Source organism: Pipra filicauda, unplaced genomic scaffold (assembly GCF_003945595.2).
Source record: "Pipra filicauda isolate LSUMZ 115617 unplaced genomic scaffold, ASM394559v2 scaffold419_size605101_pilon, whole genome shotgun sequence".
NCBI lineage: Eukaryota > Metazoa > Chordata > Aves > Passeriformes > Pipridae > Pipra > Pipra filicauda.
In genome coordinates, this window is record NW_024104553.1 from 444985 (window position 1) to 467401 (window position 22417).

Below are 22417 nucleotides of genomic sequence, written 5' to 3' on the forward strand. Positions count from 1 at the left end.
GAGGAGCCAAGGAGGAGAAGTGCTATGCTGGACCTTTTGCTCACCAACAAGGAGGGGCTGGTGAGGAATGTGAAGCTCAAAGGGAGCCTTGGCTGCAGGGACCATGAAGTGTTGGGAGTTCAAGGTCCTTAGGGCAGTGAGGAGGGCACATAGCACATTGCTGCTGCCCTGGCCTTCAGGAGGGCAGACTTTGGCCCCTTCAGGGGTCTGGTTGGTAGAGTGTAATGGGATAAAGCCCTGGAGGGAAGAAGGGCCCAAGAAAGCTGGTTGATATTCAAGGGTCACCTCCTCCAAGCTCAGGAGTGATGCATCCCAACAGAGAGAAAGTTGGGCAGAAGTGCCGGGAGGCCTGTGTGAATGAACAAGGAGCTCCTGGACAAACTCAAACACAAAGTGGAAGCCTACAGAGGGTGGAAGCAGTGGCAGGAAGCCTGGGAGGAATACAGAGATTGTGTGAATAGCCGGAATCAGGTTAGGAAAGCCTGAGAGAATTAAACCTGGCCAACAACATGAAGGGCAACGAGAAAAACTTCCATGTGTATGTTGACGATAAAAGAAAGACTAGGAATAATGTGAGCCCTCACTAGAATGAAAGGGACAACCTGTTTACTGGGACATGGCAAAGGCTGAGATACTCAACAACTTTTTTGCTTCTGTCTTCACCAACAAGTGCTCCAGCCACACTGCCTGAAAAGGCAGGGACTAGGAGAATGAACCAGTCCACTGTAGGAGAAGATCAGGTTCAAGACCATCTAAGGAACATGAAGGTGCACAGGACCTGTTGAAATGCATCCATGGGTTCTGAGGGAGCTGCTGGATGAAGTGGCTAAGTCACTATCATATTTGAGAAGCTGTGGCAGTCTGGTTAAGTTCCCATCATCTAGAAAAGGGAGAAAATAACCCCCATTTAAAAAAAAAAGGGGAAAAAATTAAGACCTAGGGCACTACAGGCCAGTCAGTCTCACCTCTGTGCCTGGCAGGATCATGGAGCACAGAGAGACTGGAACATGTTGCCCAGAGAAGTTGTCTTGAACCCTGGAACGGGTTCAAGGCCAGGTTGGATGGGGCTTTGAGCAACCTGTTCTAATGGAAGATGTCCCTGATGATCTCTTAGGTCCCTTCCAACACCATGCATACTATGATTTTAAATAAGAGGTTTTTGCATCTTGGAGAGCTAAAGGGTTCAGCAGCTTTGTGATTTAGTGCATTGATTTGTACTTTGGAACTGAAGCTTTTGCTGCTCTCTCCTTTTCTGCCACTGGGTGACAGTCAAATATAAACGTACGTTATTGCTCAATTTCCTCATCTTTGAAAAGGAAATAATTAAGTCTTGCTGTATATGTAATGCAAAGCACCATAGACGGGGAAGATGATAAAAATGTCATCCACTTTCACTGGCCTTCTTTGCTTCTCTCTATTAATGGAGGCCTATGCGAATGAAAATTATTCTTTCTTGTCAGTGCTTCTGTCACCTTGTTCTGTGTTAATTCCAGGCTGCAGCAGTCCTGTGGCAAGTAGAAATGTTTATGGATGATGGTTGCTGGATCAGGCTGACTTCTTCCTGTACAGGCCAGGAGCTGCAAACCCTATTGCTTAGTATGGTGGTTACTCAATTTGGGAGGGTGTTCAGTAAGATGCCAAAGAAGCTTAATAGATGAGTTGCTGCAGGCTCTGACCTTTGGTGCAGCTGAACCCTATCTTAATAGTTTGTGGACAGAGATGGAGTGATACTGTGGTAACTTTGAAAGGCTGGAGAGGTGTGACTGCTTCAGGCGTGGGCAGACTTACTGCTGTGAGAACTCTGAAGAAGGGCTGAGAATGGGACATGCTTGCAATGTCTCTTTTTGGGAAAGCCCAGCCCAGGGCAGGCTGTTTCAGCATCAGCTGATTAACACTGCTCTGCCAGCCCTTGGAACTATTTGTCCTGTTCTGGACGGATGTAAAAGTTGAACTTGATGGGATCTTAAATTGGGGTTGAAAAAGCAAGTCTGCTGTGGTGATTCTTTTATGCTGATGCTTTGGTACCCGAGGGGCAAGCACGGCTTTGCCTCTTGAGACATAGTTATCTCTAGTGATTCATTTGCCAAAGTATCCAACTGGAGATTTTCTGAGAAACTTTTCCTGACTTTTGCAGTGAAGTAGACCTCCACTGTTTTGACATGCCAAATGTGATGGCTTTTGTGTGACTAATTCCCTTTTAAGACAGTTTCCCCAAAGTTATGAAGTGGGAAAGCAAATAAGTTGTAGTGCTGTGGATGCTCAAGAGGGTAAGTCATATGAAAACTTGTCTCTTGGGAGTTTTTTAGTTCGGATTCTTTTTCTACTCCTCTAACCCTTCGCTCCTTCCTGGCCATTGTTGGAGATAACTTAGTACACTGTGGTCTTGTCTTTTTTAGTTCTGTTTGAGCTTTGGAACAAGTACAGCTGACCCAGAGATCATCAAATAACTTGCTTTTCTTGGGGAAGGGGAAAAGAAAATGCCAAATATGAGTGGTATTTAACAGAGTGTGGCTTTGTCTGGTGTGACTTTTGAGTGCTCTAGTCCAAGCTGTCAAACTCTGGCCAGATGTATCTCAGGGGCAGGTGCAAGAAGACTAGAAATGTTTATGGCAGAACTGAAGCCCAGAAGCAACTTCCCCTAACCTGAACATAGTTAATGCCCTTATTCACTGGGGCTATTACCTTCTGAGCTCTTCTTTTAATCCTGTGATAGCAGGGAGGGTTGTTCTGCCAGGTGCCACAGTCAGGAGAGAAGGCTGGGCACCACGAACATATTGGAGCCGTCTGCACAAGAGTCTTCCGAGAGGGATCAATTTGCATGTAAAATCTGGCAAGTCAGTGGTGAAAGCTAGTGCTGTGGCAGGGAAGAAGCTGAGCTAATGCCTTGGGTACTTGGGTTCTTTGTTGTCCCTGATGTCTCATGGGAGCTCAGTCACTACTTTTCCATTGTGGCTGGTGGTGCAGGTTTGTTGCTGGCCAGACCTCTTCAGCTGTGAAATGCAGCTCTAACCACAGCTGCATTCGAAATAACTGCAGGCAGACACCCCTTTGCACTGAGAGCAGGATGTGAATTCTGGGAGTAGGGGTCAGAGGCAAGCAAGAATTTGTGCCCATGAAATTTGTAGTTTCTGATATCTTGCGCTACCTGTCTTTCATCCACCTCGGGCAATAGAAATTTTCCATCGTTCTTGTCTATGCTACATGGGAAAGCAGCTGAATAACTTGTCAGTCTAAATGAGTTTGTCTAAAGGTTAAGCGTTTGGACAAAGTGCGGTTTTCAGTTAAATTTCTCAGAATGAAAAAAGCCTGATTGTTGAGCCTGTACAAATAGAGGGAGTTGATTGGGTACAAGTCCAGTCAGTCAGTAGTACCCTTAAAAAAACATAAAGACTGCTGAAGTCTGTAAAACCCCAAATATAAACTCTGGTAGGTGGCACAGTTCTAAGCAAAAAACTTTGCACAGTGACAGGCTACTTAACCAGGCCACTGGCATTTAATTTGTTGTAAGAACCTTAACATCTTAACACTTAGTTTTATCTGAAGCTTTGTCTACATAAATAAACTGTGTTTGGCCCTGCAAGTCAGAGGTCAACCTGAAGTGGAGTGGGATGGTGGTATGTGAAGCACCAAGGTCTAGGAGAAAGCCAGCATGCTTGATGCTTTCTGGTGAGAGAGATGCCTGGCCCAAGATGGCTGATACTTCCATGGCCACTAAAATGGAAAGGAGGCCAGTTACTGTTGTGGTGACTACAATGTTGGTGGGGGACCAGAGTGGAACTGCAGAACCAAGGAGAGGTATCATTGTGCAGTTTAAGGATATTATGACAAGTATCTGAATGCAGGGTCTGCATACCTCCAGTCCAAGGAGACCTGAAGTCTGCTGAGGCTGAAAGGAGGTGCCTTTCCTGAGAGCAGATGGTGTTGGCTCCCATTCCTGCTGCTGTGCTGGATCCTGATAATGCAGAAATGGGGTGATCTGTTGTAAAACCCAGATGAAACAGATTGACTGACACACAGATCTCTCATTATTCGGCATAAGGTGTTCTTAAGGACAATATTTTTCTAGAAACTCGGGGTTTTCTAATCCTTAACAGTTCCTCAAATACAATTCTCCCAGAGTAAAAGAGCAACACTAAAATGCCTGTGGAATAAACAGACATAATCTCCTCTTGATGCTTCCATGGAGACTAGTTTTACAGGCTCGTTCCACTTCCACAGAGGCATCAGTCAATGGCATGTTGGTTTCAGATGCACGTGTACATACCTGCCTTGTGCAAGGAGAAAGCTGGAACAAGTCAGGCTTGAAAAAAAACAGCCAGTCTTCTTGATGATATCAGTGCAGGAACATGACACCTTTGCAGCTCTGAGACTGTTTTCTAGTGTGAAAACATGGCCTTACTGGAAGCAGTGAGAGGTATCCAAAGATCTTGCCAGAGCGAGATTGGTTTTTGGTGGCAGAAGAAAGGGGCTGCAGTTCCCTAAAAAGGGAGGAAACCCTGTCTGCATAACTCCCAGAGGAACCTGAGGCTGCTTCCTGTGTCTTATCCAAGCTTCTTTTGGGACATACTATGGCATATGAAAGAATATTGCTCTGTCTCCTGAAGGACTTGGAGAAATTTTTGCTTTAGTGTAAAGCCTTGCAGTGAAACAACGTAAGGCAAGGAACTAAGCTGGAGTACTCCGTGGCTGTGCATTCTAAAGATGTGTTTTGTTTTGCCTTGTTGGTGGAACAGATGTTCCTGCAGGGCACAAGTATCAGGAAGATTTTGCTGAAGCTATTTAAAATGTTACTCCACAGCTAACTGCCCTGTCTCTTTTCTGTAGCAAACTTCTCCTTTAGTAGAGCTGCTGGAAGATAACTCACGTATCCCTCTGACACTTTTATGCAAAAGTTGGTTTCTCAGTGTAAACAGCTGATGAAAGTGATTGCAAAGCCTTGGCATAAGTCTGATTCCTTTAAATCTGTGTCTGCTTTGTGTCAGTGACCTTTGGAGGTGAGATGATGACCTCTAGGTCTGTCTGTTCAGTGATCACAACAGAGATCTGATGATGCTGACACCTGGGCCTTCTTATCTAGCTGCAAAAAGCACATAAGGCAGCTAATTTCTGCTAATTTGTTTGAGGTGTGGACTGAAAAATTTTGCAGTAAGTGATTGTAGTTAGCTATATACAAGGCTTTTTCCTCGTAGCCAGCAGCAGTCATGTCTCCTTATCTAGCTGCTGCCGATTAAACCTTGTCTTGGTTCTGTGCACTGCATGTGTGACTCCCCTAGCTGTGAGTTCTGAAAGTCAGTGAGGCTGTGAAATTGGGTACACCTGGTATAGGCAGGACTTCCAAGTCCTTAATGTAGAGCTATTGATGTGAAGAGAATGCAAAGTGAAAGTCTGTCAGTAAGCAGACTGGTGGCAGGCAGTTTTTCCTGTACAGTTTCAAAAATGAGAGTATCAGAGGAAGTATTTGCATAGCAAAGCTTTTGAGCAAATGCAGATCTCCCTTTGAGGATCACTGGGCACTGTGAAACTCTGGTGAAACTCAGGCTAGCTTGGTTTGAGTAGCACTGTTTTCATGGAGGTCTCCTCAGTCCTTCCATGTTGCAGACTGTTTGAGATCTTGTCCTCACATGCAGCTAAGTTTCCTCTTAAGTAGATGAGCCAGGAAACTGTGTCATGCATTGAGCCCATTGCTTCCAGCATACTGGAGAGAAATCTGAGGCTGAAGTAAACCACTCCTTCAGCTTGTTTGTACCAGTCCTGCATGAACCCATACTTCAGAAGCACCAGCTTTGGTTGTTCACAAGCTCTTAAGGTCACTGCTGGGATGTTCTTTTTTTCTCTAACATCCAGGGCTAGCAAGAACAAGTTTTCCTTTTCACCTTATGCCCTAAATATTTACTAGAAATATTTTTATTTAATCGCCGTTGTAACCTGGAATAGATATCAGAGCCTTGGCAAGCTCTGCAAGGATGTGAACTCCTTGGAGTGAATTGATGAAGAGTTAACCTTGGTGTAAATTCTAGCAAAGATGCAGAGGGCAGAGACATTGGCTATTTGACTGCTGCATGTCATTGGGATTAAATGGTATTTAGCTTCAGTTCTTTAGGTCAGTGCTAGCAGTGTCCTCTTCTTTAATTTCCCAAATCCTTCCTCAGCGAAGTGCTCTGGAGTGGTACAAAGAGCTTAGTTGACTTTAGCTCTGCTTATTTCTTTGGTGCTCATGAAAGTTCTGTTATCTACCTGGGGAGATGATGCAGCTTTAAACATAAGGCTGACCTGTCTTTCTCAGAAGGTGCTTGTCTGTTTGGATAGAGAGGTCCAAACTGTCTTGCTGCATTTTCCTGGACAGAGCAACAAGATCATGTTGGGTTTATCAGCCTGCATGATGCTAAGTTATTAGAGAACGTTATTAAGGTATTAGAGAGTGTCCAAAGGAGGGCAGTGAAGATGGTGAAGGGCCTTGAGAGGGCTGTATGAGGAGCGGCTGAGGTCACTCTGTCTCTTCAGCCTGGAGAAGAAGAGACTGAGGGGAGACCTCATTGCAGTTACAACTTCCTCCTGAGAGGAAGAGGATGGTCAGACAGTGATCTCTTCTCTGTGGTGACCAGTGACAGGACCCAAGGGAATGGCCTGAAGTTGTGTCAGGGGAGGTTTAGTGAGATATTAGACAAAGATTCTTCACCCAGAGGGTGGTTGAGTGCTGGAACAGGCTCCCCAGGGAAGTGGTCGCAGCACCGAGCCTGACAGAGTTCAAGAAGAATTTTGACAATACTCTCAGGCACATGGTGTGAGTCTTGGGCATGGTTCTGTGCAGGGCCAGGATTTGGACTCAGTGATCCTTGTGGGTCCCTTCCAACTTGGCATATTCTGTGATTCTGTAAAGTTCACTTGGCTTTAACTTTTGTTGCTCTGACAAATAGAGAATTGGCTTGGTGAGGAGACTGCGACAAAGCTGCTTGTGTCAGGGACTTGAAGAGCCACACATGGGACACTGTTCTGTGGTATGCTTACTGTCTGCATGTGTCTCTGCACAGACCTGAGCCAACAGTGTGCTGCCTTTTCACCCCCACTGTGGCATGTGAAAGGTGTATGACATCCATTACTGTCCTGCTAGCTGAAGGAAGAACCATTCTGGGCTAGACTGTGTAGGGCCAACAGCCTGGTTGGAAGCCCTTGGCATTGTGTGAAACACTCAGCTGAAGGGAGAAAGGGATTGAGACCATTCCTAACTGTTATGGTGAATATTCATACCATTACCTCATCTGAAGAGGGTATGCCGTGTTTGAGGAGGGGGGATGTTTTGCTGCGGGGAAAGAGTTGATCCAGGGTCTCAGCCGTGGCCAGAGCCCTGCCTTGCTGGGACAGCAGCAAAGCTGGGAGCCACTGACTCGCTGTGTTGTGCTGGAATCAAAGCAGCCCAGAGGTCACCCTTGCCCCAGCTGCCACGCTGCCACAGTCTCACCAGCGCTGCCAGAGTGCCACCCGGGCCTGCCACTGCCAGAGTGCCACATGGAACTGCTGCTGTTCACTTGCCATGTGGAATCGCTGCCTGTGCCGGAGCCCCTGCTGCCACTACACAGCCCAGTCAAGCCAAGTGGGCCAAGGCACTGCATCAGGGGTAACATGTGGCAGAGAACAAGGAGACTCTGAACTGGTACCACCACTGCAGTTTTAGTTTAGTTAACTAAATCGGATGGAGTGGCCAGTTTGGTGGTGTGGCTCCTGTGAGCAGCGTAGTTCTGGTTTTTTTGCTTTTGCCCCTGTTCTTCTATGGTTTTCTTTTGTTTGGTTGGGTGGACAGGGTGGTTGGCAGGGAGGACCCTCCACCATTCTCTTTCCCCTTTGTTCCTGGGGGACCGCGTGATGCGGTAAACTTTTTTTGTGGGTAAGCCATTTCCTTTGTATCTTTGTGGTGCTGCTATCTTTGCTTTTTAGTAAACTGTTATTTTTTCACTTAAAACCTCCTTGCATTTTTTTGTCTCTCTATATTGGGAGGGGGGGCTAATAAAAAGGGGAGGGAATTCATTTTATTGGAGTTCTCCTCCCAGTATTTGTCTTTAAACCAAGACACTAACCCCTTTGAGATTCGAAGAGCAGTCTTGGCTTCTTGCCTTCCTACAAACTTAGCTGTGGCTTGACTTTCCTGCTTCCTGAACAACTCAAGCCACTATAGTTGACTTTCTTTCTCCTTGTCTTTGGCACCAGACTGTCAGTGGTGGCTTGTGTGTTGGGTGAATGTAGCACCAAATTACATCCTTTCATGACTCTTCGGGAGCTTTCTTTTGAACACTGCTTTTTTTTCCAGACAAGAGACTGCTATTCCCAAAGACAAGATGCAACACAGCTGCCTCTCCAGCACTGGATGCTGAATTTGACCTGCTGGTGGGTCACCTGCTCATCATAAATGATGTTTCTGAAGCAGGACTTGAGACTTGCCCAGCTTGCAAAGATTTGCTTTGGGATTACCTGGAGCAGAGACCTCAGCTATGCTGTTAATAGATCCATCTTAAGATCCCCAGCCCTTGGCCCAGAGCTCTTCACTGGCCTTTCTTGACTGAATGGTTGTTATAAAGGCTGAAATTGTTACTGCTAATAGGAGTTGCAATATTGCTGTAGAAAGGCAACAACTCTCAGAAGAGGAGTGTTTGTGGGGAAAAAAACATGCTCTTTGTGGCTTAGGTCAGGGCTCTTTACATTTAGAAGTGCTGGTCTATGAATGACTGAACATGGGGTCAGACTTTATTGCTGTTTTAAGGGACCAGCTACCCGAATCCTTGCTAATAAGGACCTTAGTCCAGTGTAAGCAATAATCAGCCCATGGATGAAGAGTGAAAGCTGAAGGAATGGTAGGTGCCCACGTAGAGAAAACCATCATTCTCCTGAACCTGAATATAATCTGTGGTCTGCCAGAGATTAAATATCATGTATTAACCTACATGAAACTATTTTGTTTAACCTCAGCAGAATTATGCTTTGGGAATACGATTAAGTTTATTCATCTTGGCATTTGCAGTGATGCCCTTTCATAGTGTAGATTAGCTTTTGATTAAAGTAGAAGCAGTAGTTAGACTGTGTCATTTCTGGGCTGTCTATGTTTCAAGACATCCTTATCCGTACTTCTGTCTTGAAAAAAGAACTTCTGTCTACCTCTTGCATTCCTGATAGATATGTCTAACCTTTTCCCTAGCACTGGAGACTCTTAAAACTTGTGCGTGTGTGTATCCCCAGGCAAACTATCCCACTGTTGTAAAGCTTTCCTCGGTGTTGTAGTCACACGTGCTGTGGTTTAGACTTGCTTCCATCATGGCTTTGTGAAGGTTATCACAGAATAAAGCAAGTGTAACGACTTCCTGGGTGTGCTTGAAAATGCAGCCAGAGTGTGGATGGGTCATTACTGAATCAATGACAACATGTGTTCATGTACACTTTAGTTTTGGAAAAAGAGATACACAACTGGATAGCAATACATTCAGTCAAGGCAGGTCTTTGTCACTTTTGAGTATCTTTCTCAAGGAAAAAACAACCATGCACTTTGAGAGAAAAGCTCTATGGTGGTTCTGTACATTCTCCACTTTAGTATTGATGTCAACAGTCCAGGTAAGGAAAAACACATGGTGGTAGATCCCCTGTAAGTCAGGGTCTCATGGGGAAAGCTGTTGGTGACAGTGGACAACAGGGACATGTACTTTCTGTAACCAAGGTGTTATCCAGACCTCAAAATAGCATCTCAGCGTCTGCAAATAAATAGAAAATTGGTGAGAAAGTTCAGGTGTCTGCGGGTTGGTCTCAGCATTGTGGGCCATGATGGGGCAGGAGAGGAGAGCATCTTTTTGTCTGCCCACTTTATCCCAGGAAGAGTACTGTTTGCTAAGTAATCATGTCTAGCAGGAAAGCCTGTGTAAGGATTTCCCCCACCTAGAAAACCTCTAGCACCTACTGTATTTCTGCACACGTTCACCCAGGGATATGGGTTAGGTGGATGTGTCCAGTTCAACTCAAGAATCACTCCAGCAGTTATTGAATACCCCAAAGGAATTGGACACACCTGTTGCAGGTTTTTTTCCCTCTGGAAGTGACAGCTGTCCAGGCTGGAGTGCTCCCTCTTCTCACACACAGTGCGTTTGATTTCCACATGGAGCATGTATTTCAGCCCTCTGACAATCTAGAGAAAGTAGTTTCCTCCTTTAAAGTAAGGGCAGGGGAAAGAGATGCCAAAATTTTGGCTAGGAATCAAGTGCTACATCTGAAAATTGTGTGTCACCTACACAGAGCCCTCCTGTGTAGCAGGGCGATAGAGGGACAGCTTTAGGCATTCATAGCAGTCCTGAGGAGGATCAGGGCTGCCATGTCTTGGGTGTGCCATAGGAGGGTCAATTAGAAAATGGGTTGAAGGACCTCCAGAAGTGTGCTCTTCTTACCTGTACCATGGCTTTGTTTATTCGTGAATCCTTAAACAGAAAGAGGTCATTGGAACCGTTGTTGTATCTATAAACCCCAAAGCGAGCTGCTTTGCGAACACCAGGGCTGTTGATGTTCGCTGGGATAGGGGAGCCAGGTTTCATGGTTGAATGAGGTGGTGGTACATGTATATCTGAAACAACACGAAACATGACTGTAAAATACATCAAGTGCCTGAAAGGGTGGGACCTTTAGCCCTCTTAATGTTCTTACCTGTCCAATGCTTTTTGTGCTTCAGAAGGACTCTGCTCACATTCATTAAAAGTAATTTTCCTTTTTATGTTTGAAATGGTGAAAGAATCCGGTGGAATGAAGTGACATAAAAAGCTGCTGCCAGAAGTGATAGCAGAGCTCAAACTGACTTAGAAGAAGCCAGAGTATCACTAATATTTATTTAAAAGGTCTCTGGTACAACTCCCAGTTTATAGAAGGACTGACTTTGAATCTACTTATAAAGATAGATCAGGTTGTTCTGAGTACAATATAGTTTTGATAACATATCAAACACTGGCTAGAGAGCCCTGCTGCTCTTAGTTTGCATATCTTATCTTGCAGATATAAGTTCTTTCTCACCCACACCACCCTTAAGCCTTTGATAGCATCTTGAGGTTTTTATGTTAGAAGCATTTAGATAGTGATCAAGGTGAGGGGAAGATGCCCTCATGGTATATACTGACAAAAGACAGAGTGTCCCTCTTCTCCAGCTGGGCAGGGAAGGGCCTGGGGCAGAACTTGGACTAGTTCCTCACTGTAAAATGAGCTGCTTTGAGAATTGAAGTGCTGTTGCCCCGACCCAAATGTCAGGGACCATCTTCTGTCAATGTCAAGATCCCACATGGAATACTTCATCAAGCTCTGGGGCCTCCAGCATAAGAAGGACATAGACATGTTGGAGCAAGTCCAGAAGAGGGCCATGAAGATGATTAGAGGATGGAGCACCTTTCCTATGAGGAAAAGCTGAGAGAATTGGGATTGTTCAGCCTGGAGAAGGTTCTTAGGTGACCTTATTGCAGCCTTTCAGTACCTGAAGGGAGCCTACAAGAGACATGGAGAAGGACTTCTGACAATGGCATGTAGTGACAGGAGAAGGGGTAATGGCTTTAAACTGGCAGAGGGCAGGTTTAGATTAGATATTAGGAAGAAATTCTTCACTGAAAGGGTGATAAGACATTGGAACATGTTGCCCAGAGAAGTTGTGGATACCCCATCCCTGGAAGTGTTCAAGGCTAGGCTGGATGGGACTTTGAGCAACCTGGTCTAGTGGAGGGTGTTCCTGCCCATGACAGGGTGTTTGGAATAGATTATCTTTAAGGTCCCTTCCAACCCAAACCATTCTATGATTATCAAGGTCATGAAGTGGAGAAACAAGTTGTGGAAGAAATGGAAGTTGGGGGGTGTGAAGGTTAACCCATTGCCTTTCACATTAGAGCACTTCATAGAATCATTTACTGTATATTTTTACTTGGTTGTGTAGCTATTTCCCCATGCCCTGCTTATTTTTCAATAATTGAAAAGAAGCTGGAAGCTTACAGTTGATATCATTATTTCATCCCCTTTTACATTTGGCTTCCTCTCCATTTTCCATTTTCCCACTTCTGAAATCAAAGAAGAGTAAAAAATCCTCAGCCTGCACAAGGCACCGTGAGCCGCTGCTAATGCTAAGACCTGCCAGTGCAGGAGATGATGCTCAAGTTCATGCTGTGTTTGTGCAGGCAGTGAGCCTGTGCACACAGAACTTGTACTGAATCTGTTGTGAAAGTCAAGCTTTTTATCACCTCTAGTGGTTTTTCACAAATAGATTACTCACTCACAGCCAGTTACACAGAGCATAGACTCTAAGCCAATTTGCACTGAGAAACCTAAGTAGAAGACAGGGTCAACTTGGTGATCTATTTAAAAAATAGATTATTTAAAAAAAAAAAAACAAACCAAACCAGCATTACATGTCATCATCAGCATAGAAATTTGCAAAAATTTATCTTACAGGTTGCTTATATATGTCCTAGTTACACTGTCACATCTTCCTCCACAGGTGTTAATTGCTGCACCTACTTGCAACACTGTTCAAGGATTTACATCTTGACCTGAAAAGACTCAGTTCTACATCCCTCCTCAACCCAAGGATGTCCAAATTCATATCTCTTCCTGGTTGATACCACAGCTACCTTAATGACTTCCATGTTTTCTTGCAGATGGGAGCTGAGAGACCATGTGTTTGAAAGGAGCAGATGTTCTCCACGTGGCTTTGTGTTTGGTGTGGAGGTGATGAACTTTCCTATCCCATGTCTCTGATCTATGTTGGGACTGGGTGTGCAGCCATTGCTGGGCAATCTGGTGGTGGTTTTTCACCTAATAATCCAGAATCCACCGGTGGGTCCCAAGATTATTCTCTATGGGATGGTATTTTCCCACTGTAGCAAGGATGGGATTCAAGAGTCACAGAAGCTCATGACCATGGAGCCTTGGACTGAAGGTATTTCTTAAGTAAGCACATCTTACCCAGTTGTCAAAGGGGGTTAAGGCACTAGGATCCACAGGTGATTCAAGAGGGTCATGCAGGACCTGCCTCAAGTCAGAAAGGAAGTTTGAGGTAGAGCCAGGCTTTGGTTTGTCCATAAGGCCAGCTGTCCTTTCCCTCAGGAATGCCATGCTTTTTCCTGTGCCATCAATACCAACCCAACAGCTTATAGGAATCAGTTTTATCCTGAGCTCACCTAGCAACTGAAATAGTCTGCCAAGCTAAAAGCAGGTCACTGCCCTGGGTTCTTCTTGCTGCTCACCAGGACCTTGCTTGAATCTATGCTTTCACACCTGTTGGAAGGTCAGGTGTGGCAGTGATGGGGGTGTTAACATCAGATACTCTTCTTTGTAGAAGAAATCACAGGCTTTTTCAGTCTTAACACAAGGTCCTTTTGTGGCTTTTGAGAGCCCTCAACACCTCTTGAGTCATGGTGATGTCTTTTACAGGCATGGGGTGCTAGGGTGAGTGAGACTGGCTGAAATTACACTTTATAGGAAGAAAACTATCACATGTGTTACTCAAACCAAAAGTCAGAGTCCAAAGTGACCTTGTTCCTGACTCCAGTGCCTGGTAGATTGATCAGTGTCACATGTGGCTACATGTCTGAAATGCATCACCTGGAGATCTTTACCCTCCTATTTTCCTTCGATGACTCAGATTCCTTAAGGTTAGGATTCAGTTTTCTTTATGTGCTTTGCTTCTCATTCAGGATGGTCACTGCATGGCACACACACTGGACTGAAATCACTTTTACTGTTTGAAATAGTTTGCAGTACTATATTTCCAAAACTCAGAAACTCTCTGATGTGAGGCACCTGTACTCTCTGCAACCTTTTCTGTCTGTTTCTTCCCTAGCTTGGCCCTTGAGTGCCATTACCTTAAAAAGTTGAATTTGTGTAAGGTGATGGCCCAGCTCCAGGCACAAGGCAGAATGGCTCAGAGGGTCAGATAGCAGTGCAGGGCTCTAGGCATACCAGCATTGCTGAAACAATTGTAATCGAGTCCTGGGCAGGAGCAGAGACACTGCATGACCTGCCCAGGCACCTACAATACTTAGAGGCCCAGAGGATGTGATCTCATGACTTGGGCAGAAAACTCTTGTGGGTCTACCAGGAGATGCTTAGGGCCAGAGCATACATATTTCAGACCCCATCATTGCTTCTGGATTTATAAATGTGAAGAGAGAGAGAAAGAGAGAGAAGCCAGCCCTCTTCCTGCTCCTCCTCTTGGATAATGGTAGGGTTAGATTCTTTTCTTGCTCAAACTTAACAAGGAAGTGAGGACTGTTCTTGCAGAGATGAGCTGAATGTTGTATTAAGAGGACCTCTTTTGTGCTTTCTTCCTTAAGTAATACTTTCAGGACCTCGTTTCTGCAGTATGAGAGAGCAATCCTGTAGATGCTCCCTCCCAGCCCGCAGTGAAACAAATAGGCAGATTGAAACAGGTTGATTTTTTTTTTCCATAAGGTGCTTTCAAAACCTCTTCCTCATTACTAGAAGCAAGGCTAGGCCTTATCTTTACACTTAAGATGCAGCAGAGTCCCTGCATGCCTCTGCAACACCTAAGGGAAACCACAGCAGAAACAAAAATCTACTGGCTAACCAAATACCATCCCCGAGTGCATCAGTATTTTCAGTATATGGGAGGGAAAGTGAAACTGAAGTAGAACTAAAACCTTCAGAGAAAAACACTCCTGCCTGCAGCTCCCATTTTAAAGATTTAAGGGCAGCTGCAATTAAGTTTCCTTGCTCAGCAAAGAAAGAAATGATACAGAATAATGCTTCATTAAAGTCAGCTAATCGGCACTCAAGTGCCCATCTGTACCTAGCAATCAAGTTGTTACCCACAATCTTTAGATTTAGTATTTAAGGTCACACAGAGTTAAAACCGTTGACTTTAAAATCCCTAAATGATATCCATGGAGATAGCATGCTTAACTACAAGGAAAGTCTTTTAAGCAGTTGGATTTTCAGCTGCAGTCTCAACCCTGCAGTGCTGAGCCAGCATGGGCAGCAGTTGGAGAAGGGCTGTTATTGACCAGTGCATTAGGTAGCAGCACTCACAGAACCTAAAACACAAGGACAAAAGCAATTATTTTTTACTCTTACCACATGAAGTCCTGTTGAAGCTCCAGATTGTTAAGCAGCAAAGTACAATACAACTGTAGATGAAGTTCGCTGCCATCTCCACCACTTCATAGGAGCCTGGCAGACAGGGGAGTGACTGCCCTACTTCCTGCTGGAGAAGATATGCCTCTGTGAATGCTCTTATTGGCTGTGGGGGAAAGAAAAAAATCACCCTAAAACCCCCTGAGTCATCACAGCTCTGACGTAGATCATCTGCCTCCTGCTGATGACCACATACATCGAAGCCCAGCCACAAAGCTCTGGCTTGGTGATAGCAGCACCAGCCTTGCATTAGACAGGGACTTTTGCTTTGTGATCCTCAGGGGTTTTGCAGAAGCATAGGCAGATATGTGTGACCTAATACTAGGAAATGGTGTGGGGGTGAGGAGTGTAAGAGTCATGTGCTTTGAGGGGGAAACTTAATCCCTAAGAAATGGGCAGTGAGCCCTGTGGATGTAGGTCTTGGCTTGTATATGTGCATGTGCATGTGGAGAAGCCTGACAGAGATGATGAGTCCAGTGTCTTACTTCTCCTGATGTGGAGATGTGGGGTTTGGGTGAAAGACACACAAAAGTTTTAGGGCTATCTACCCAAGAGGACTGAGTGGAGCAAAGCTGGCAGGAAGAAGATTTTGGTTTTGATGGTAGAGGAGAACATCGTACCCTACATTTACAGAAGGCGTTATGACAGTAGGAAAGGGCTGTGTTAGGTTCAGAGATGAGGAGGTTTTCTCTAGGTGCTCTCCAGAAACCAAGGGAAACATGAGGAGAGGGGTATTTTGTCTCTCTGCCTTGCAGAGCTTTTCAGTTCTAGGGTTGGATTCCCCAGTGTCAGTATTTGATTTCCAGAGAGTTGCTCTCTAGGCAGTGTTGGCCCATGCTGAGAAGCTTGAAAAACTGGGGAAAAGGCTTAGCTGCCAGATTTGTGGTCCATCTGAAATAACCATCTGACAGATTCAGGAGACCAGGAGATGAACTATTGTCTCACTGAAGGGCTTAGAGGGGTGGACCTCAGTCTGTGTGTGTGCGTTTGCTTCAGGTGATACTTAAAAGCAGCAGAAACAAAGTCCAATCTTGTTTGCTTGAGATACATCTATTATCTAATTCTCTATGACTTCTCTAAGATTATTTGAGAATACCGGAATGCTGTGAGTAATGTTTCTATTCCTCCTATCACAGGTGAACAGGAAGGTGATGGTTGCCTTTCACTTGCCCCGACAATGAATCCTGCTCTTTTTTGACCAAAGGCTGCCTCAAGTAAGGTCCTAATGCAGGGCAATGTGCATGGTGTATAAGAGGCTTGAGGAAAATAATCTTAGAGTTTCCTTGTAGGAAGGGATTAGTAAACACTCTATTGAAATGTCCCACCAGGAAAGAAAGGGGAAAACATGGTGTGTCATATTTATCGTCAGCCCTTCTTGCACAGTCTGCTGAATCAGACTCCAAACCCTGCGGAAAACACTGAGATAGGAATGAGAAGGACAATATTGAGAGGGTTTTGTCTCCTCCTCCTCTTTTTTTTTTTTTTTTTTTTTTTTTTTTTTAGAGCTGACATAGTAGCCTGTCCCATGACTGCGACACAGGTGGAGACTCAATCAAGTATTTTCAGGCCTCCCTTTCTCCTGAAGAACTGTGCTCTACAGTTTCTACCTCACGGAGAGATTCTGGAAGAGTGTCTTCTTAAGCCTATTGTCTGGTCCTCTAACATGCAAGAAAGATGTGGTTGGGACCCTCGTCACCAGATCCCTACCATGTGATGCACCAGAAAGGGGTTCAGGTCCTGCGGGACCTCCATTGCATCTCCTTTTGCTTCCTGGTGTGTTCACAGTGGCCTTTTGATTTGAGTTGAAAGGGGCCTACTGTGAGTGATTTGGGGGGATCTTTCTGGAGTGCAGATTCCTTCCTCACTTTAAACAAGCGCCTGGGGCACCACGAGCAGCCCTTTGACAGTGTTTGGTGTGAGTGGGGATGGTGACTAGCAGAGGTAATGCGTGCGCTGACGTGCACGGAGCTGTGGTGCTGTGTAGCTGTGGAGTTGCACGGCCACCTTAATTCGGTGATGGCACTAGAGGGCACCAGGCGGTAATTCCCGGTGCTGGAGCCCAGTCTCCCTCTTCGGAGGACATTCTCCCTGCCTTCTTCCCTCTCCCCTTCTTTCCATAAAATCGATCATTTATAGCTCCTCCACATCAAGTTTTGTATTTTTCTATTGCCCCTTTTATGATTTTGTTGAGGAAATTTCTCCTGTTCTTTTCTCCTAGGAAGTAACAGAGTGCTCACTAATGAGTAGTAGTATTAATAGTGCTGAGTACTATTATGTAAAAAGCACAAAGAACATAACATCAAAAATTCCACCAAAAAACTCCCCCCAATAACAGACAAACAACAGCAAACTCCTCTATATGGATATACTTGTTTTTTTCCTTGGGAATTTTTGTGCTGTGGAAAAATTTGTGACTGGAGACTGGGACTATTGTCCCTTTGTGATGTCTCATTCCAAACAGGTATCATTTCCTAAGATACTGCTCTTGCCCCAAATCCATCTGCAGGAGGAATGGAGGAGCATGATGTCTTGTCTGACATCAAACCTCAGAAAATGAGTCAGATACTCTTATCATTGAAGGTCCTTCAAGGTCACTGATAGGAATTTCATCCACTTTCCCTGGAACGCATGTGTAGTTCACTTCCTGCACTCCAGAACAGGGCATGTAGGGCACTCTGTGGAGTAGTTTCCACTCGCTAAATTTCCCATTATGTGATTGTTTCCTGTGTGAGCAGACATCCTGAACAGGGAGAGGATAAGTGGGCAAGGAAAGACTCACTGATTATCCCAGGGTAAACAGAGCATTTGCTTTAATCAAATAGCTAGTCCTGAGCCAGTCTAAATCAAACTTGTGATCTTTCTGCATCGAGCTGGATTATATAGGCCTTAAAAGTCTTGCACACACATGAGAACCCTCGTGTTTGTTTTTTTGTGTGAGTAGGAGATGTTTGTTGCAAGTTTATACCAAGCCTGCTCTCTTTCTGCAAGGGAATTTGCAGGGTCATTACCTTCTTTCTCTCACTGTTAGTGTGAGTTACTAGAGGCTTTGGAAACAGTGGGTAACTGTGAGGACTTTTTCGATTAAAATAAAAAAACCCCACCATACTTCTATTATCCATAAACCAAGGATATAATTATATTCTCCTTTTTACTGAAGAAGCAAAATCCACAGTATTGATATTTGATTTTCATGACATTTGGTGCATGACGGGGACTTCTTCATCATCACTTTTTCCTTTAGTTATTCAAGGCCAGACCTTCTTCCACACAGCACAACCAAGCAGTTGCTACCATGGCTTCCTAGAATAATGCCAACTGGATCTGCAAGGGATCCCGTTGGAATTATACTGCTGTAAATGCAAACCACAATATTTAATTTTCAGTTTTTAAGCCCTAAACTTGAAAGAAAGGGGTATGACATCTTCCACACTCAAGACCTGCACTTTGCAGATGCCGAAAGACAATTCAAGAAAGAAGGACTGGGATAAACAACTGAGGTGAGGACTCAGCTGCTCCTACAGCAGGAACACCTCACTAGCCCACCTTTTGTAAGTGGAAAACCATACTGTTCATATAGCAGCAGCTTTACAGTACAGGGTAACCCGGACAAGCCACAGAATGCTTGAAACCCTTCTGAGCAGGTATGTGGCTGAACAAGTTTGATGAGGTATATGGGAAGAGGAAGATGGTACAGAGCATATGTCCCTATGTAGCATAAAGTCAGCAGTGTGAATATGTGAATATTCACACAGTTGTGAATATGTGTCTGTGTACTCACTAACAGTAGGATGAATAGGAGAAATTGGTGAGTTGACCTCAAAGCAGAGAATTTGTCTGATACTCCCTTGCCTTTTCTGCCAGGTGTTCTGTAGCTCACCAGCACACCCCACCTGTGCCTCCACTGCAGAAGTAACTGATTTTTCAAAGGGATCAAGGCTCATGCAGTTGCATCTGTTTTTTAATACCAGCAATAACTTCTGAATTTCCATTAAATATGAAAGGAGTCTGGAAGACTTGAAGATAATCTGGTTACCATACATTTCTTGAGAAGAGAAGAGAGGAGAGAAGTGAAGAAGAAATTACTGGCTGGGCTGAGGAGTACAACTGTGACATCATTCAGTTTATCTGCCAGCAACACTGTCAGCTGCTGTGCAGATATTGCCTATAGATTGCACTGTGGGTTATTTATAGGATGGGTCGTATGTTAATACCCCTCCATGTTTTACCTTGAGGCTATTTTAGTAATTTTAACATTAACAAACCTCCTATGCTCTCCATCTGAAGAGCACAGAAGCATTAGTTCTGTTAGCTGGCTGGGGTCCTGTTTGGAGACTGACCTAGTTAAATATGTCTTATAACTTTGGAAACTGCCTGGGCAGAGCCACAGGCTTAGGCGGACAGTTAATCACAGAATGTTCTGAGTTGGAAGGGACCCACAAGGATCACTGCGTCCAGCTCTTAAGTGAATGGCCCATACGGGGATCAAACCCACAACCTCGGTGTTATTAGCACCATGCTCTAACCAGCTGAGCTAATCTCGGGGTCAGTGCTGCTAAATGCTTGAGTTTCAGCAGTGCTGGAGGTTCCTGCGGTGGACTAGAATCAGTTGTGCAAGAGGTCCATGGAAAACACTCACCAAATGAACTTGTGAACTCTGTTAGACACCAGCTACCACAGCAATCAACTAAGAGTAGTTAGCAAGTCTCTATCTAGTTCATGGATGAGAACGCTTACAGTTGCTGATTACAGATGCTTTCCCTCCCTTAGAGCCACCCTGAAGGAAGCAAGCCACTGTTTCTTTGAAAAGAGGCAAGAGGTTGTCTCAGAGGTGGGAAGTTGTGTGATATGAGCTCAACAGGGGAAGTTGCAGAGGGTTAGAGCTGCTAAACAGCCATTTAGATGGCCAAACTAGGGGTCGCAGTGAGAGACTGTCTCAAGTTGGCAGCTATCAAGAATTGCTTTTCAGATGAACACTGTGTTTTCTGTATTCAGGATCAGTCCTAACACAAGCCATGAGGAAGCACGTGCACAACACAGTGCGACATATTGGCGCTGCAATGTAGGCCTATGTCTGCAATGCAGCACATGCTGCAGGTCTTCCAGCATGAAGGCGGATAAATCTGTGCTCTCCAACTGTGTTTGAAAATCCCATTCACAACTTGATGGAGCTTCTCTGTCTGGCAGAGATGAGACTTGGATTTAACAGCCCCAGTCTGTGTTCTCCCACAGAGAGCAGAAAATTGTGTCCTTAATAAAATTTAAACCAAACAGACCTGGGTGCTTTACATTGATACACTAGGCAGAGTGTTAGCTTTGCAATGCCCCTTTCCCATGTGAAGTACATGTGGAGCCTAGGGTGAGGGCAGCAAAGTCCCTCTCCCTTCCCAGCCACTAGGCTTCTCCCTGCAGTTTGGGCAGAGACTTGAAGAGCCACACAAATATTATCTGCTGAAATCCATTGCTTAAAATGTGGCTAAGCCAGTTCTATGCAGACAAAAGTGAGGAATCAATCAAGGCTTAATGATTTTTCCCAGAACGCAACAAGGCCTGTTTAACAGCAATCTTTGCTATTCCAGCCCCCCTGAAAGGTAGTGCATGTATTCACTACATTTTCCTGCATTCAGCTTCTTTTCCCTTTAACATCAGATAGCTTAATAGAGCTCTACTACAACAGAATTGTAGTAGAGAGAAATCTGTCATGAGAGAAAAAGTTTGTACTCATTATATTTGGAGAGTTTAGTGTGTGTGTGAATCAACAGTAACATCTTTCCCTGGGAGGGAGCATTTGGGGCTGGTCATAAAGCCTGTGCCATCCACTGCCTGTAGAAGTGGCAGTAAGCTAAAGCTTCAAGGCCCTTTCTGGAGGCAACAGGGAGTTCTCAAAAACAGCTCCACCTGAGAGGACAGTTATGAACAGCACCTGTTGTTAGTGCCTATGAAGCAAACCAGGTAGTTAACAAGGATGGAAGAGCTGTGCTTAAGTTTTGTAAAAGAATCCAGAAATGACACTAGCCTCCATGCTAGGTGCCATGTGAGCTGAGCAGTGGCAGTTGGGGAAAAATATGATGCCTGGTTACCCTGTCCTAATAGGATTTCTGCACTTTTCTTGGCAGAAGCAAGTGCTGCTCACTGTTATAGACTAGCAGAATAAATTTAGTCATGCTGGAGACACTGGTTGGGAATTTTCTGTGGAAAATGTTTTTTTTTTTGCAATGTCAAAATATATTGCTGTGAAATGAGCTCTCTCAAACATCTTAGATTTATTTTTTTCTGTTTTCCACCAGAAATATACAATCAGAGCAAGTCAGAGTGCTTTGAATTGTGCTGCCATTAAACAGGGCTACTGTAGTGCCTCAAGGGAGTATGATAAGATGTGCTCTGTGCAGGATGTGGGAAGGGGTCAAGCTCTGTGTTATCTTTGATCTCCCTCTGGGGCTATATTGGTTTTCCATCACACGTAGTATACCTCATTTTGCAATATGTGCCCTGGGTGCAGCCAAGCTCCATCACATCCCCCCTAGGTCCATGACCAGAGTCCTTGCTCTGGCTCAAAGACGCTTCTTCTGTATAAGACCAATGGAGTGGGAAGCTGTGTGTCACTGGTGTTGCCCTGTGGTCCTCATTGGTTTTGCTGGCTGTGCCCGAGGGTGAAAGCTAAAAAGTGAGTCATCTCTGGCAATGGGAGCAGAGATGCAGGAGGGGAGCAGACCTTCTTGATGTTGACCCTGTAGTGATCAGGTTTTCCCATTATTTTCTCTTACTTCAGGCTGCTGCTCTTTCTGAGGCAGTGGGATGTCAGGCTTAGAGAGTTTCAGTAGAGACCAGTGAGCAGCTTTCTCTGTCAGAAACAGCTTTCCTCAACAGAAAATAACTATGGTTACTTTGTCCACAAGCTACCTGAGACAAAATAAGATTGAGACCCTGCAGATTTCCTCTGTGAGATGGAAAGAGCTGGAGAACTTAATATGAAGACTGAGGTGTGAGAAAAATCCCCATGACACTCTGGGAGGTTGCTCTTTTCCTCCTTTCTAGGCAGCCCAGCATCATCACCCAAGCATAAGGAGACAGAGAAAATGGGAACAACAGGCATGGGACACCCATCAATGAGCAGTTTCTCTTGGTGTTATGCCAGTGGTTTGGTCCCCATCTCTTTCTCATTACGTATGTGCCAGCAGTGCTCAGCTGACAGAGAGGATGGGTGGGAAGCAAGTGGACTTACAATGCCCGGGGTGAGGCCAGGGTAATGTCATGGCTGTGGCTGCTGGCACTGAAGATA

At 44.9% G+C, this 22417-nt stretch overlaps 1 protein-coding gene across 1 annotated transcript; it reads right to left on the minus strand.

Moving 5' to 3' along the window:
* Window positions 1–9405: 9405 nt before the first annotated feature.
* Window positions 9406–16603, minus strand: CST7 (cystatin F). The gene is made up of 4 exons (XM_027742853.2): window positions 15082–16603; window positions 10413–10585; window positions 10040–10156; window positions 9406–9728 (listed from the first exon to the last, which is right to left on the minus strand). The coding sequence occupies exons 1-4, from the start codon at window positions 15389–15391 to the stop codon at window positions 9636–9638; spliced, it is 693 nt and encodes a 230-aa protein (XP_027598654.1). The 5' UTR covers window positions 15392–16603; the 3' UTR covers window positions 9406–9635.
* Between the last annotated feature and the right edge of the window lie 5814 nt (window positions 16604–22417).

Excerpts from the sequence above, each read along its gene's own strand:
- CST7 (XM_027742853.2), bottom strand. The coding sequence starts at position 15,391 with ATGCAAGGCTGGTGCTGCTATCACCAAGCCAGAGCTTTGTGGCTGGGC. Across the intron at positions 10,586-15,081 it reads CTTCAACAGGACTTCATGTG|ATATACATGTACCACCACCT; the intron begins GTAAGAGTAAAA and ends GTGTTGTTTCAG. Across the intron at positions 10,157-10,412 it reads TAAACAAAGCCATGGTACAG|ATTGTCAGAGGGCTGAAATA; the intron begins GTAAGAAGAGCA and ends TACTTTCTCTAG.